General features: G+C 39.6%; 1 protein-coding gene across 1 annotated transcript in view; it reads right to left on the bottom strand.

The window, feature by feature from the left end:
- GUCY1B1 (guanylate cyclase 1 soluble subunit beta 1) overlaps positions 1-13,814 on the bottom strand; it is a 42,037-nt gene extending 28,223 nt beyond the window's left edge. Inside the window, exons 1-2 of the mRNA XM_062606094.1 lie at positions 13,774-13,814; positions 13,423-13,496 (exon numbers count right to left, since the gene is read on the bottom strand). Coding sequence (XP_062462078.1) covers positions 13,423-13,496; positions 13,774-13,776 — 77 coding nt within the window. The 5' untranslated portion in view covers positions 13,777-13,814. The remainder of the gene's footprint in view (positions 1-13,422; positions 13,497-13,773) is intronic.
- Between the last annotated feature and the right edge of the window lie 704 nt (positions 13,815-14,518).

Genomic DNA, 14,518 nt, shown 5'->3' with positions numbered 1-14,518 from the left:
TCTCAGAGCTTTTCTTCAATGCCTGCAGTTTCTCAGAGCCACCGCTTTTTAAAATAATCAGTGGTTATTTCAATGCCTATTCCATTATTTTAGCTATTTTGTTTTTCTTTTTTTTCTAGGTCCTTCGGATCACTCAGCAGCCATCTTCTCTGCAGCCTTAATGCTGTATTTCCTACTAAAACAACTTTATTGATAAAGTTAAACAAAAAAGAGTTCAATCAGCAATCACGTCTGCATTCCTTGGATATAATCTTCTGCAGTGAAACTCACTGCTCTAAGGCTTCACTATCCCCAGTATTAGGAGCCTTACTAGACACTCCTGCAGTACAGGAAAAGGACCCAGTGCTTGTACTGCAGGCTAATACTCCAAAACAGAACAAAAATATCCTGCTTTTTAGTTGTTATTATTTTAAAAAGACAGAGAAAAATATATTTTTTTAAAAAATGTAATCCAACGAAAGCTAATTCACTTTGTGATTTTTTTTCTAGAAAATTTGTCAGATTAAATATTTACTCCTGCAGGGGATTATGTTCCTCACTCACAATCATGTGGGCAAAAATCTCTTGCTTGTCCTACAAAGATGGTAAATCCCATGCCAGTGTCTGATCTAAATCTGTGTCAAAAGATAAACTGCCTTTTTAAAGCCTGTACTTAAAATTATTAACTTTTTTCTTCCTTTTCAGGACAATTCCTTCTCCTTACCCCTAAACCCTACTGTGCTGCTACATCCCAATCACTTAGCTAGATGCTGAGCTGAAATGTAATTCAGTTATTTTCCTGGGTTATTTTTCTGCTGGATGGACTTCCCTGTCTGCTTCATCACCCGGTCACAGAAGATGCTGTGCATACAGAACAACATGTAGCCAGATGGGAGTGGCTGGAGGACAGAAGATTCACTGAAGTCAACTGAAGCCTTTGCCCTGCCTCCAGTGAGCTAGGTCTGTGGTTTCTGAGGCCTTCCTGCCTCCCTATGTAATCTGACAGCAGTGAGAACTTCTGAAAGTTTTTTGCTCTTAAGTATATGATTAGCTTTAAAACTGCATGTGATGGGGAAATGCTGCTGTAAGCTTATCCAAAATGGTCAATGCAATGTGAAAACACTCCTGTCTTTACAGAGGTGCTTGTCCTTCAGCAAGTCTACAAAGCTGGTACCTGATGTATCAAAGCTTGCCTGTATTTACCCTAAGGATCTGGTTCTACAACAAGGATGATATGAAGAAACATATGATAGTGTTGTGAAAAGTGTTACAACCAATATTAAAAGTGAGCATGCTTTGTCAGGTTTTCAGAGCTGCTGTGGTTGGTTGTCCGCCAACAGCATTCCTCCAGTGGGAGACAGATGTTTTTATCTCCATAATCTGTGAGTACCACATAGGAAAACAATCCTGCCTTTGTGGAACAACAAGGTATGGCCACAGACCTGAGTATGTGAACTTTAAAAGACCAGAAGACTGCAACTGTTCTCACCTGAACACTTCCCTCTCCTGGCTGACAGATGGTTCATGAGCTGCGATTACAACTGCAATACTATACAGAATCCTTAGGTGCAGAGAATTTACATCTAGCTGACCGTATTTCACAAAAACTTCATAATCCGTAGTTTTATGCAAAACTGTGGCATTTCCCCTGAAATGTTTTGCTGGAATTCCAGTTTTTGACCAGAGAGAATTATGGGAATAGATTAGCATTGCTCTAATGTTTTTGCAGACCACAGTGTTTGATCACAAAGGCATTAACAGCAACAACATGTTGGCGGCTTTCTTAAAGGCTTGACTGGAAATGAGCCAAAAGCAACAAGCTCTGGCAAATTCCCAAACCCTGGTTAATTCTTTAGTGAAGCAGCAGCACTACAGTAGCAAACTTTTAACTTCTATATGGCCTTTCTTTCAAAGTAAATTCTAATTCAAATAGAACAGAATTTACAATTAATGTCTCATTTACATTTCTAGAGACAAAAGAAGGGTGTGCTTTTCTTCTAAGAAAATCCATGATTTTAACACTCTTGCCCAAACTAACTCCTGTTATCAGCAGATGGGATGTGCTATTTCATGGTTCAAAACTTACATCCTATGTTAGGCCTGTCCTAACTGCTACGGTCTAGCAGCCCTTTTTATTTACTTTAGACTAATTCTGAATGATTACACAGATCTATTCGAATTGTGGGAAACAAAGATTCCAGCCCAGACTTTTCTAAAATGCCGTCTGTTTTTTTCCAGAATGTTTATATTATCCAGGTTAAGGTGAGGAAGTTTACTGGGGAAAAAAACAACCGTAACCATTGCACCATGAAAAGTAACACAGCTGTAGAGAGGCATTTTTCATATACAAGTTTGATCTCAAAATCAATGGAAAAAATCCTATTGAGTAGGTCAAAGCAGGATCAAGTCTTAAAGCAGCCTTTCCTCCATCAGTCATGCTAACACCTCCCAAACTGCTGTTGGTCTAACAGCACAGAATATTGTAACAGGTGATACTACATGAGTCCAATGGGCCCTTTGAAAATCTTTCCTATTCTGAAACCACTTTAGTATTTGAAAACACACTACTAATGTTTAAAGATAATGTTAATAATGCTGATTTTTAAATCACAGATTGCACACATTTTTATTTCACATAGAGGAAGTATCTTCTCTATTTTAATGTAGTAAGGATATTCTTTGTCATCATTAGAGATTTTACAGACAACACAGTTGAACAAGATGCCATACCGGGATGGTCTTACTTATGCAGTCCATTGCGTACAAACTATTTTTTAGTGTAGTTTTGTAGTTGGATTGTAGCATTCAAAGGGAATTGGAATAAACCATAATCAAGATGAAGCTTGCTGCTGTCAGAACTTTTTTATTCCTGTGAATTAGCACTCCCTATCGTGTCTCTGTAGTCAGTCATAAACTGGAATTAAACAATCTTACAGAAAAAGAACCCTTCCTGTTAGAGAGCTTTGCATTCACTAAACAGTGAGAAAGTGTAAAGGATACAAACAGAAAAAAAAAAAAAAAGAAAAAAAAAAAGATGGTGCAAGACTGCATGGAACAATTACTTTTTATCCTGAAGATGCATAGGCTTCTCTGTGATGTAACAGTACTATTATTTAGAAGCTGTTGGTGTCACTTTAACAGATCATCTCTGCCCTAAAAGCACACTGGATCTCTTCCTATGAAAACTCCAGTCCAAAGTGCATGCCCTGGGTGTGTCACCCTGAACACACCACAACACCAGCTAGTTCCAAGACCACCTTTATGACTTCTTCCATGATAGGTATTGTTTCTGTTGGGACTTTTGCCACCATTGTGCTTAACTATTCTTGGTGTACCAAGGATGGAAAAAGTGCTCATTAAATTCAACAGACCAGTCAAAACAATCCTAATGACAAAACACTACTGCACTTACTTAGAAACACAGCATGGTTCTGATCTCACCCACAGGAGCATGTCAAGTTTAATCCCGTTCCAAGACTAACACTATTAAACAGAATTACATGTGTCAGAACTGAAGATGGTATCGGTGAAATCAGAATCGTCATCTTTGCATCTCTTTTACATTAAAATAGCAAACTCACTGCTCATTCTATTATTTCCACAGATGGTTTGTGTTTTCATCTTTTTTTCATGTGTTTTTCATCTTTTTTTTCATGTATTTCATGAAGATACTTTGTTAAAAATTATTAAAAATACTGAACCACTCTTCTCACTCCTCCCAAAAGGAAAAAAAAAAGAAACTAGACATGTACATGTTGTGGATGGTCCAGAGATATTTTAAAACACCCAGCTGGGAAAAACATAAATTATATTAAGTTACACGATTAAATAAAAATGGGAATCTGTCCAGGAAAATTATGTTCTGGGTAAAGTAAATAGTTGTATTTATAGACTTCAGAGTTCTGAGTTATTTCCCAGTTTTACATGCTGGATATGAAAGTGTTTAATGTAGGTTTTCAAAACAAGATAATCCTAAAAGATCCATTTAACAAGTGTAGAAGCTTTTTGCTACTATTCCAAAAACTGAAAATATAAAGCTAGTATTATTTTGCTTCCTTTTAAAAGGAATGGTATTAACAAAATACTCTTTTAAGCATTTCATTTATATGAGTGAGTGACATGTTTATAAAACCTACTATCCTGACAGGTATAAAAGCACTTCCCAGTTCTGGGAGAACTGTAAAATACCGGAGAGATGCTACAAGAACACTCACCACGCTCTATAACATGCCACTATTTCCTTTTAGCCAAGTCTTTCCCAGATGAATTAAAGAATTTGGCATCCATGCTGAACACTTGACCTCCAAGCAGGTCCTTCCCCTGTGAGGAACTGAAGGGGCAGAAGTGTAGTTTTGACCCTATGAATCTTATGAGTATTAATCGCCAGACCCATGAAGAATCATCTATTCAGCATCAGTTTTAAGAGAACTTAAAATATATTGCTTAGAACTTCAGAATAGCATGAAATAAGGACTTAGAAACATAAACAACAATAAATGTTCCTTCTTAATGCCACCTTCTTGATAAACACTCATTAATGTTAGAGGTATATGGATTAAAAAAATTAATCTTGAATTGTCCTTTCACTATTTGTTTTCCAAAGTCTCTTTTTGACAACTGTTTATAAGATATCTTTATTGTTATGAGACTGATTGAACATTCTCAGCAATGAGTAAACCCACATGATACTAAGGAGCAGTGAAAAATTAATTTTCATGTTTTTTCAGACAGCTGGAATTCATTACAACCGAGTCCTAGATGAGCTAAAGTAAGTATGGGCTTCCGGTCTAAAACTCTAGTGAAGAGTCTATTTTTTCATCAGTGTGCATGGTGAGCAGGTAATTAACACAGTATGTTTGCAATGTTTTTGAGCACAAAAGAATCAGTAACTTTAGGCAAACTGTAAAGCAAGCATTCTTTATAATAAATGAGGTGTGGGCTGGGAAAGGTAAATATTGAGCAAGCTCAACAGCAGTTCAACAAAGCAGGAGAGATGATGCACATGGGACTGCAATATACAGTTATTCGTGCCTATCTGGTAATATTCAGAACTCATTACCTACCTGGACTTCTTCCACAGTCCAGGGAAGAGAAGTACATAAAAAAAGGAATAGGAAAGCCAGCAATTTCATGGTAGAAATGCCAAAGGCATTAATAGGATCAAAAAAAACCTGGAAATCCTCAGCATACCCAAACCTATGTTTTGATGTTGAAAAGGAGTTTGACACCAAGGTTCTCTTGCAAATCAGCCCTTGCTGAGAAATATGACAAATAACTTAAAGACTTTTTGCTCATTTCAGCTATCCACAGTAACTAACTGAAATGCCATACCTCTTCTTTTGTACAGATTTTTGATTCTTATCTCCTGTTTAGTTTGTGTTTTTATTGCCCAGGCCACACTGTGGTTACACAGACATAATACGCACACACACATATACATACACATACATATTTATATACATGTGTATCTACATATACAAGTATAGTTTATCAAAAAACTTTACATTCTAAGATGATAATTTCTCCCAGCAGAAATTACACAGTTAACACTGTAGACAGACTGGTATAGACTATGGTACTGTTTTACATGCTTTTTAAAGGGTTGCCCTATTTATAGGGATTACGGTCAGCTGAAAACCTAGAAAACATGTTATTTTCCAGAATGATTATGAAGAAATAAAACAAGTGTCTCATAATGAGCCATAAGCATTTGATTAACTTTTTTTGTTGTTTTGTGAAACCAGGAGAGATGCACTCGAGTACTGGTTGCAGCAACATTCGCGAAGTTTGCTCCAAACCATATTTCCCTGCCTCTCCCTAAGCCTGCATAACACAACCTACCAGTCACACTCAACCTGTTCCTTTTCCTCCAGGCTACTGGCTGTTTCAGTACTGAGGGTAGATCCTACTCAGTTGGCATACAACTATTGCGTATTTTGTGTTACCCCATTCATTGTTATGTAACATCAGGCTTGATTTACAGCGTAGCTTTCAAATCCAGCTCAGAAGACAAAATCATCCCTATTCCTAAAGCCTTCCTGTGGAATTCATCCCTATACTATTTGCACACACAAGTGTTAACTAGCTCTTGTGAGAGCTAGTTACACCATTTCCATTTTAAATGGGTAAGACTACCATACACAGAAAGTTTCATTAATATTGGGCACCCAGTTTGAGACAGGTGGACCTGTTTTTTCAAGGTACTTCATTTTTTATACTCAAAACACAGTTTACATCAGACCAACAAGCTATCTGAATTTCAACGTCTCTTAAAAGATTATCGATGTAACTTGTAACAACTTATAGCTTCTGTGTATATTTTTCTAGGTTTCTGAAAAGTTAAACTACGCTATAATATGAATTATTATTACATCTAAACATTGTGCTAAACAACAATAATAGGCCAAGACCTTGATTTTTACAGGATTTGTCAACAAATGTAAATTGTGTTTTGCTGTATTAGTAAGCAGGAAAAAAACCATCTTTGACAAGGTGACATTCTGAACTCTGCATACGGACACAATAAGTCCAGTGCCATTATTCTGCAGCTACAAAAGGTTTTTTATTATTTATTTTGTTTAATATGCATAAAAATGGGCAGGTTTTGCTCTGCAAAAAATTCCAAGGAAACAATGACAGTTTAAAAAGAGATCCAATTCTGTCCCCTGTAAAAAAAAAATCTGTAACATACAAGTTTAAAGGCAGAGTTGAGTAGACTTTCCATTTAATCTTTTATTTTATATTATTTACTATTTTGGAATATAACTGCAAATAAAATTAGTGAGAATATCACATCCTGTCAAGGAGTTCGTAAGTATCTAAATACTAGTGAAAGTCAGTGAAGGACATTTTTAAATGCCTAAATGAATACAAGCATCTACCTCTCCTAACTTAACTAGCCAACCTGCAACAAAACACTAACGTGCCTAACTGCTAGGAATATCTTTTGAAATTTATCCAATAAAAATGTATTCCTAAATCACTTTTACTGCAAAAGCCCCAGTGAGCACCTAAGTCTGACCTTGTTAACCTTTTACCTATATGATGCATAAGTTTCTCTGCCTGTTCAGTTTTCTACAGGCAATTGCTAGCTCTGCAGTTTATCTCACTCCCCCTAATTCTACAGTTTTCTACCACTTCAACTGAACCCAATTTGAAACTGAGAACAGAAGCTTTCCACTTATATTGCACGCGGATAATTTCTCAACCCTCAACCTTCCACTGTTTTAACCATAACAGGACAGTTACAGAAAATAAATTCTGTAAAGTAAACTAGGCTGGAGCATTGGTAGGTGACAATGTGTGAAGTCTGGGGGAGAACAACAAAAATTTCTTTTCTCAGAAGACAAGTGATAAACTTTTGCTCCTTCTTTGTGTGCACTTCCAGACCACTACGGCCATGTAAAGTCTCTGTGCTACACAGCAGGCTACCCAGACCTGGAGTCTTGGCATTTACAAGCATGTGTAGACAGCACTCATCAGTCTAACCCACAAAAGGAGGACAAAGGCAGCATGATGCCTTAATTCTACATTAAGCACTGAGCACCAAGAAAATAAGACCATTACTGGCTTTTTGCATCCCACACTAAGGTACAGCCAGCAAAGGATACATGGATCTTGGGGCAGAAAATGCCTGTTTTGCTACTGTGCAAATTTTAAAATGAATATTATTTTCTAGAATCAGTTAAAAAAGTGGTTTGACCTTTAGGTAGTTACTTTTTGCAAACACTGAGTATTCAACTTCAGTTCTAGTTTTTACATGCGCATCAGGCTACATATGCATTTGTGGGGACAGCAGTTGACTAGTTATGCCATTTGATTTCCCAAAACCAGATTTTTCATGTACCTCTGCGGAAAAAATACTAATTTATTCTACAGCCTTGTGATGAAGCATTTTAATGCATTTCTTAATAAGATATTTGAGTTCTTACTCCTTTTCTTGGCACTATATTTGAAAGTGTCACAGCTGAGCATCTAACCTGGCCTAAATTCAGGTTTAGGAGCCTGTAAGAAAATCCTGTATTCATTTAATCAAACACAGAGGGATACTGTTGGGAAACACAAGATAAGCAACTATGTACATATTCCCTGCTGACAGCACTGCTCTAGTTCCCACATACTGTCCTGGAGTTGTTTCAGGAAGACAATCCCTCTTAATGCTTGTTAAACAATTAAAACTTTATAGCTGCTGAATGGAGTGCTCAGAATTTCACACATATTGGCTGTTCAGCTCAGCCAAATGTGACACCTGTTGCAGAAGAACTCAGACTTTATCATGACAGAATCCCCTTTTAAAAACATGTAACCACACAAGTATTTAAATATCAGAGAAGACAGAACTTCACAAACTTTGGATTTTTTTGTTTGGTTGTTTTTTTTAATGAAGCAATATCTGTTTTGTTTTGGGCAGCCACATAGACAGTAATTCCATGCATACTACTATCACATTCACACATCATATCATCCAGCAGTACAAATTTGGCTTTGATCAGACATGAGCACACAACTCCATGTATGTGAGACTAGTTAGGCCTGATATTTTTTAATTTATGCTAGTGTCATGGTTTAAGCCCAGCTGGTAACTCAGAACCACGCAGCTGTTTGGTCACGCCCCCCTTTTATCTCCCCCTCTAGCTCTGGGCAGGATGGGGAGGAGAATCGAAAGAATGTAAATCCCACAGGTTGACATAAGAACAGTTTAATAACTAAAGTATAATATAAAACTACTATTACTACCGTAGTAAGGGAAATAACAAGTGGAGAGAATATACAACTAAAAAGGGAAGGGAAAAAAAAAATAAACACAAGTGATGCACAATACAATTGCTCACCACCCACCAACCAATACCCAACCCAACCTGAGCAGTGATCTGGGCCTTCCAGGTAACTCTCCCTAGTTTATGTACTGGGCATGATGTGCTGTGGGATGGAATACCCCTTTGGCTAGTTTGGGTTAGGTGTCCTGTCTCTCCTTCCTCCCAGCTTCTTTTGCCCCTTATCACTGGCAGAACATGAGACAGAAAAGTCCTTGATTAAGAGTAAGCATTAGTTAGCAACAACTAAAACACTGGTGTATTATCAGAACTGTTCTCAAACTGAAACACAGCACTGTATAGCTACTAAGAAGAAAATGAACTACCACCACCGAACCCAGGACAGTACGTTGGTGCGTTGGCCAGGAATCGAACCCGGGTCAACTGCCTGGAAGGCAGCTATGCTTACCACTATACCACCAATGCAGATTTTTTATTTATGTTGGCTAGCATTTATGTTAGCTGCAGAGGAACTGAAGATATCTAATGCCAAAAGAATCTTCAGCACCATCTTTTCAAGCCATTGCAATTGTGGCCACACAATCTGAAATAGTCCTGAAATGACAAAATAAGGGATTTGAGAGAGATTTTCTCTTGGCCAGGGAAGGGACAAATCAAAATTGTCTTCTTAGCAAAAATGTGATTAATAGCTCTAAGTAAAAGTTTATTTACTAATAACTCCTTCCACAGCTAGTACAGTGCTGAACAAAGCAGCATATCTCCATGTATTCCAGGTCCTAAATCCTCCTTTCCAAAGAAACTAGGAGGACATTGAGTGAACTACCATGACAAATGTATATGCAGCTTACAACTGCCAGTAAGTAAAAGAAATTATGATGCCAGATCAACTTCACTTCCCAAAAAGAAAAATCTGCTACTGCAGAATTCAGCAACTGCAGAAGAATTCTTTCCAAGCAGCTCCCACTCCCCCTCTCATCCAGCTTTGCTAAATCCCTCTAATCCTTCCAGGGCTTCATCATGAAAAAACTCTCCATAAGCCCAAATTCTCAGTTCTATGAGTGGCAGCCAAAGAAAAACTTAAGGAGAAATTAATTTTTGAGACTTTGCAGTTGAGAAAAGGAATAAAGGCTCCATAAATGAAGATTACCTCTCATTACTCATATACTGGCTTTCTTCATCTTGTTTGGAATTCATCCTATTCAGGATCAACAATGTTGATTCAGAAATAGATGGCTTTAAGTTGTTTGGGGTTTAAAGCTTTTTAGTTCCAGTTCTTTAGGAAAACCAAGCCATATTTCCACTGAGCTGACAAAATTGATATTCAGTCGTTTACTTATGCTCTGTTTTAAAAGTGGATTAAAAAAACATGGAGTCTAACTTTCCCAAGAATACCACTCTGGGTTATTTAAAACCAGAATCAATATGTATGTTTTCTAGATAGACTGTGGTTTGACAGGAATGTTGAAAAATGAATGAAATAGCAGAAGCAGAGACTTGAAATCATCATTCTGACTCAGTTAATGCTAAGTCATATCAATGAAAGCACCATTCTCCCAAAAGCATCAGATTCAATTATTTGGTCTCCCAAATTCTACATGTAAGAACTTCATTCAACGTCACATTTGACTGAAGAAGCCACAGGAGACAAAAGTTTTCATGCTTCAGATGGAGGATACCCTTTAAATTCAATATTTAACTTTTCTGAATGTACTTTTTTGAAAAATGAATTGTTTCCATTACTTCAGTTTATTCTGTTCTATGTTTTCTTTTCACTTCTATCAATATTAAGTTCAAATTCACTCACTGGCATTTGAGAATTCCCTCAGCAATCACAACCCACCACTCTGCAATGCTGATTCACAGCTTCTGCATTGACTTCAGGGAGAACAAAATAGCAGCATGTGATTAGCTCAACACAAAAAATAAAGCTTAGATGTCAAATTTTGTACCAAACTACCCAGAGGCCTTTCTGCTTGACAGAAACGCTTAAATTGTTGCAAATGTAGCAAGTTCAACCACACTAGCAGTGCGAAGTTCCTCTCATTTTTTAAAAACAGCCACAACACAGCTGAAGATTGTTAACTTCAACAATTACTCCTCCAATTCAATCATCACTGAATTCAGCTGATTCAACCCAGCATGACACAGCACTGGTCTGTATCTTCCCATTCTTTTCTACATGATTTACACTTCTAACAAAACCTCTGCAATAAGTCTGTATTTACATAACCTAAAACACCTAACCTCTTCCACATGTCCTCTGCAAGTGCACCACAGGAACCTGCAGTACCTAAATCAACAAGCATTTAGCGGCTACCAGTTGAACATGTACCATCCCCTAAATAAGCACCACTATGATTTTTTGCAGTAATATATATACAGGGGTTTGTTTGCTAGTTTCTAAACTCTAGGATATTCTACTTGTGAAGATAAATCCTGCTGAGTATCTACCCTGTTGCAAACACCTTTTGCATCAGGAGGTATGGCAGCTGTTGCATATACATTGGCTCTTTCTTGGAGATCATGTTTCATTCTTCTGTTTGGATGGTGGTGTGCTACAGTTTCCTTCCAGAAAGCCATCTTCTCTGCAAGCTAATAGCAGGGCCTAGCTGTTGGGCTGCTACAAGGCAGAAATGTTTCTCCGCTGAAAACCAGCAACAGGATGTAGGAGCTTCCTGAATTCCCACAACTGATCTTAGCAAAGTATTTCATATCTTTCTACCTTTTTTTTTTCCAAAACATTAAATAAGTAGTATTCTTCACAGGCTTTAGTTATCTTCAGTAATATATTAGGTGTGTATAAAATCTTAAAAGACAGGATGCATCAGGAATCATGACTAGGTTCTGACAGACTGCAGCATGACCTTGTACTAGAAGATGAAATGTTGTATCTTTTCAGATAGATTAGTCTTAAATACAAACTCAATTCTGCATGAAAGTAGACCGTAACACTGATGGGCATCTTGGTAAGTGATGGCATGCCAGGAAACAGTGAACATTTTATTTTATACATTTTTTGTTAGAATTTTCATGGAAATGATGTATGTATTGCTATTCTTTTAATTAAGTTTCTTAATTAAAAAACTTAATGCATCATATGAAACCAGTATCAAGAATTCAAAATAGAGCAGTGTGTTTAGATAAGGTATGTAAGAAAAATAAACTTGCATAGTTCACATGACCTACATCACAAAACTGTTGACATCCACTGAATACTCATCTATGCAATCCATAGAATAGTATTTGCCAGGAGTAGCTTATGGACTGTCAGGGATCACTGGAACAGCAAATGTCTGCCAAACCAGAACCAGGACTCTCCATTTCTGGTGATTTTAAAGACTCAGCTAGACAAAAGTCACAGCTAGTCACTGATACAGTGCCCGTAACAGTCCTGGTTGGAGCAGATGGACTAAATAACCTCCAGAGGTCCCTTCCAACCAACATTTCTATGATTCCCTGATTTCATGGTACTGTGTCAGATTACTACATTCTTAATGAATGGATTAATGAAAAAAAAAGTGTCATGGTCACAAAAATCTCAGTCAAGAACAGTCCTTTAACTCCAAAAACTGTATTACAACAATAGCAAAACTGTTACATCGACATATTGAAATTGGCCCAAAATAAATGCGAAAGAGGAGTATAGAAGAAGGTGTCCAGTTGAAAGAAGACCACTTTTTCCAAGTTAGATAATCTATTTCTTCTTTAAAACATATGATACCAAGAAATCATATGGAACCCTTTCTTCAAAGTAGTTACCTGATGCTTTACAAAGTAAGCTTAAAATTCTATGAGCATTTATGTCTTCTTAAAAAATATTTCTTCTAGTTTGGCCGAAGTATCAATACCACCATATTTATGGTAAATAGAATTTTGTTCTCACTACCCATTTCAAACTTTCTGTGTAATCTTACTATTCATCAAAAGTTTAAAGACAGTCATCTCCTTGGAAAAATTCTGTACTGCCAGACTAGCAAGGGCGTGACACAAGAAACCAGAGTTCAAGAGCAGAAAACCAAAAATCATTCTTATACATGCATTCTTATACATATTTCTATATAGCAGTTAGTTTTTCTAATTTCAAGCTGATCAAATTACCAAAATTTCACAGTCGTTTTTGATGAGAGTTTACTAGCTAAACACTGCAGTTTCAGTTCCTTTAGGAACGCAAAGAGACGCAACTGTTGCATGGTTCATCTGGTAGTCTGACTCAAGGAAGGGCTTCTGTGGTTTCTGGGACATTTTGCCCACACACTATTTCTGCTATATACTTTTTATAACCAAAGGAACTGCAGGTATCAATGCCATCTCCGCTGCAGCTCCTGAACAGCAGTAACAACGGGACAAGGTGCGTCTCTGCACCGTGAATAAAGGCCCCGAGTAGGACCAAACGCAGCAAGAACCGTGTTGGTCTTGTGACGGACGATAGCCACATCCTGGGGTCCGCTGACACACACAACAGACGTTTACACAGACCTGCCGGTACCGGTCGCAAACGGGGCACCGCCGGCCCGCCGCCACCCGGCCTGGTACCGACGTTCGCGGGCGACGCCGAACCCCGGCCCCGCCCGCCCGGAGCGGAGGAGCACGCATACAGACACACGCACACAGACACACGCACACAGACACACGCACACAGACACACGCACACAGACACACGCACACTTACTTGATGTCCTCCCAGACGGCAGGCCCGTAGTTGCGGATGACGAGCAGCTCCAGGGCGTGATTGACGAAGCCGTACTGAGGGGCAAACCAAGACAGCGGCACAGTCAGGCGCCAGGCGGGGGAGCCCCTTCTACAGCCCGCAGCATCCCATCCCGGTGCCGGTTACCCGGCGGGAACCAACCACCCCAAAACACTCCACCACCCACCACCCCATCTCCCTCCAGAAAACAAAGGGCTAGGGCCCGGCTCCCCTCACAGTTCCCTCTTCCCAAGCAGATTTGGCCTCCTTCCTCCCACCAGCCAGCCCAGCCCAGCCATCCACCACCATTGCCAGTCTCCTGGCGGAGCTCACCATGGTGCCGCCGCCGCCACCCCTCCGCCGCCGCCACGGAGCACAAGACCGGCCCCGGTTGCCTCACAACCTCCCCCGGCCACCACCTCTCCGAGTGGCATCCACCGAGAGCCAATGGCGAGCGCGGCAGCGGTGCTGTCCTCCAATCAGAGGCTGAGGCGGGACTGCGGGTAGCTTGGGTTTGGGGATGCGGCGGCGCGGCGGGGGCTGGGCGCGGGGCAATGGGAGCGGCGGGCGTGAGGGGCGAGGGGCCGCGGGCGGGGCCGCTGCTGTTGCGGCTGGGCGGGATGAGTGCTGAGGGCGGCGGGATAACGGCGTTAGCTGTAGTCTGGGGCTGGCGTGTGGGGGAGAGGGAAGGAGGGACAGGCCTAGGGAATACGCACATCCCTCTCGGCTATTCTTTCCCGGTGCTCGCCTCAGAGGGGAACCCTTTGAACATCTGACTTAAGAGTTTCCTAGCATCAAAAGGATTTCCCAGATGCTTTTTTCCAGCTGGAGTCGTTGGGAGTCGGCTGACACTGAAGCAGAAAATATATCAAAATGCAGATTCATAGTGGTTAGCTGGCTATGTGTAGGGCAACGTGTGCTCTGGTGTCAGTGCCCTTTGCAGTGGTTGTGTTTGCAGGAACAGATAATGCTTCCTCGGTTGTTCATATCCCAGTGCAACCTCTTAGCTTTTGGGGAAATAAATGCACCCTAAAAAGTGAAGAATCTGAGGGGCAAAAGATTGGCTGAACAGGGCGCT

This window comes from Pezoporus occidentalis, unplaced genomic scaffold (genome assembly GCF_034315485.1).
Source record: "Pezoporus occidentalis ecotype Australia unplaced genomic scaffold, CSIRO_AGI_Poc_V1 ctg1, whole genome shotgun sequence".
In the NCBI taxonomy this organism is placed as follows: Eukaryota; Metazoa; Chordata; class Aves; order Psittaciformes; family Psittacidae; genus Pezoporus; species Pezoporus occidentalis.
The sequence above is the reverse complement of the archived record's forward strand: the minus strand, read 5'-3'. Positions and strand labels throughout refer to the sequence as shown.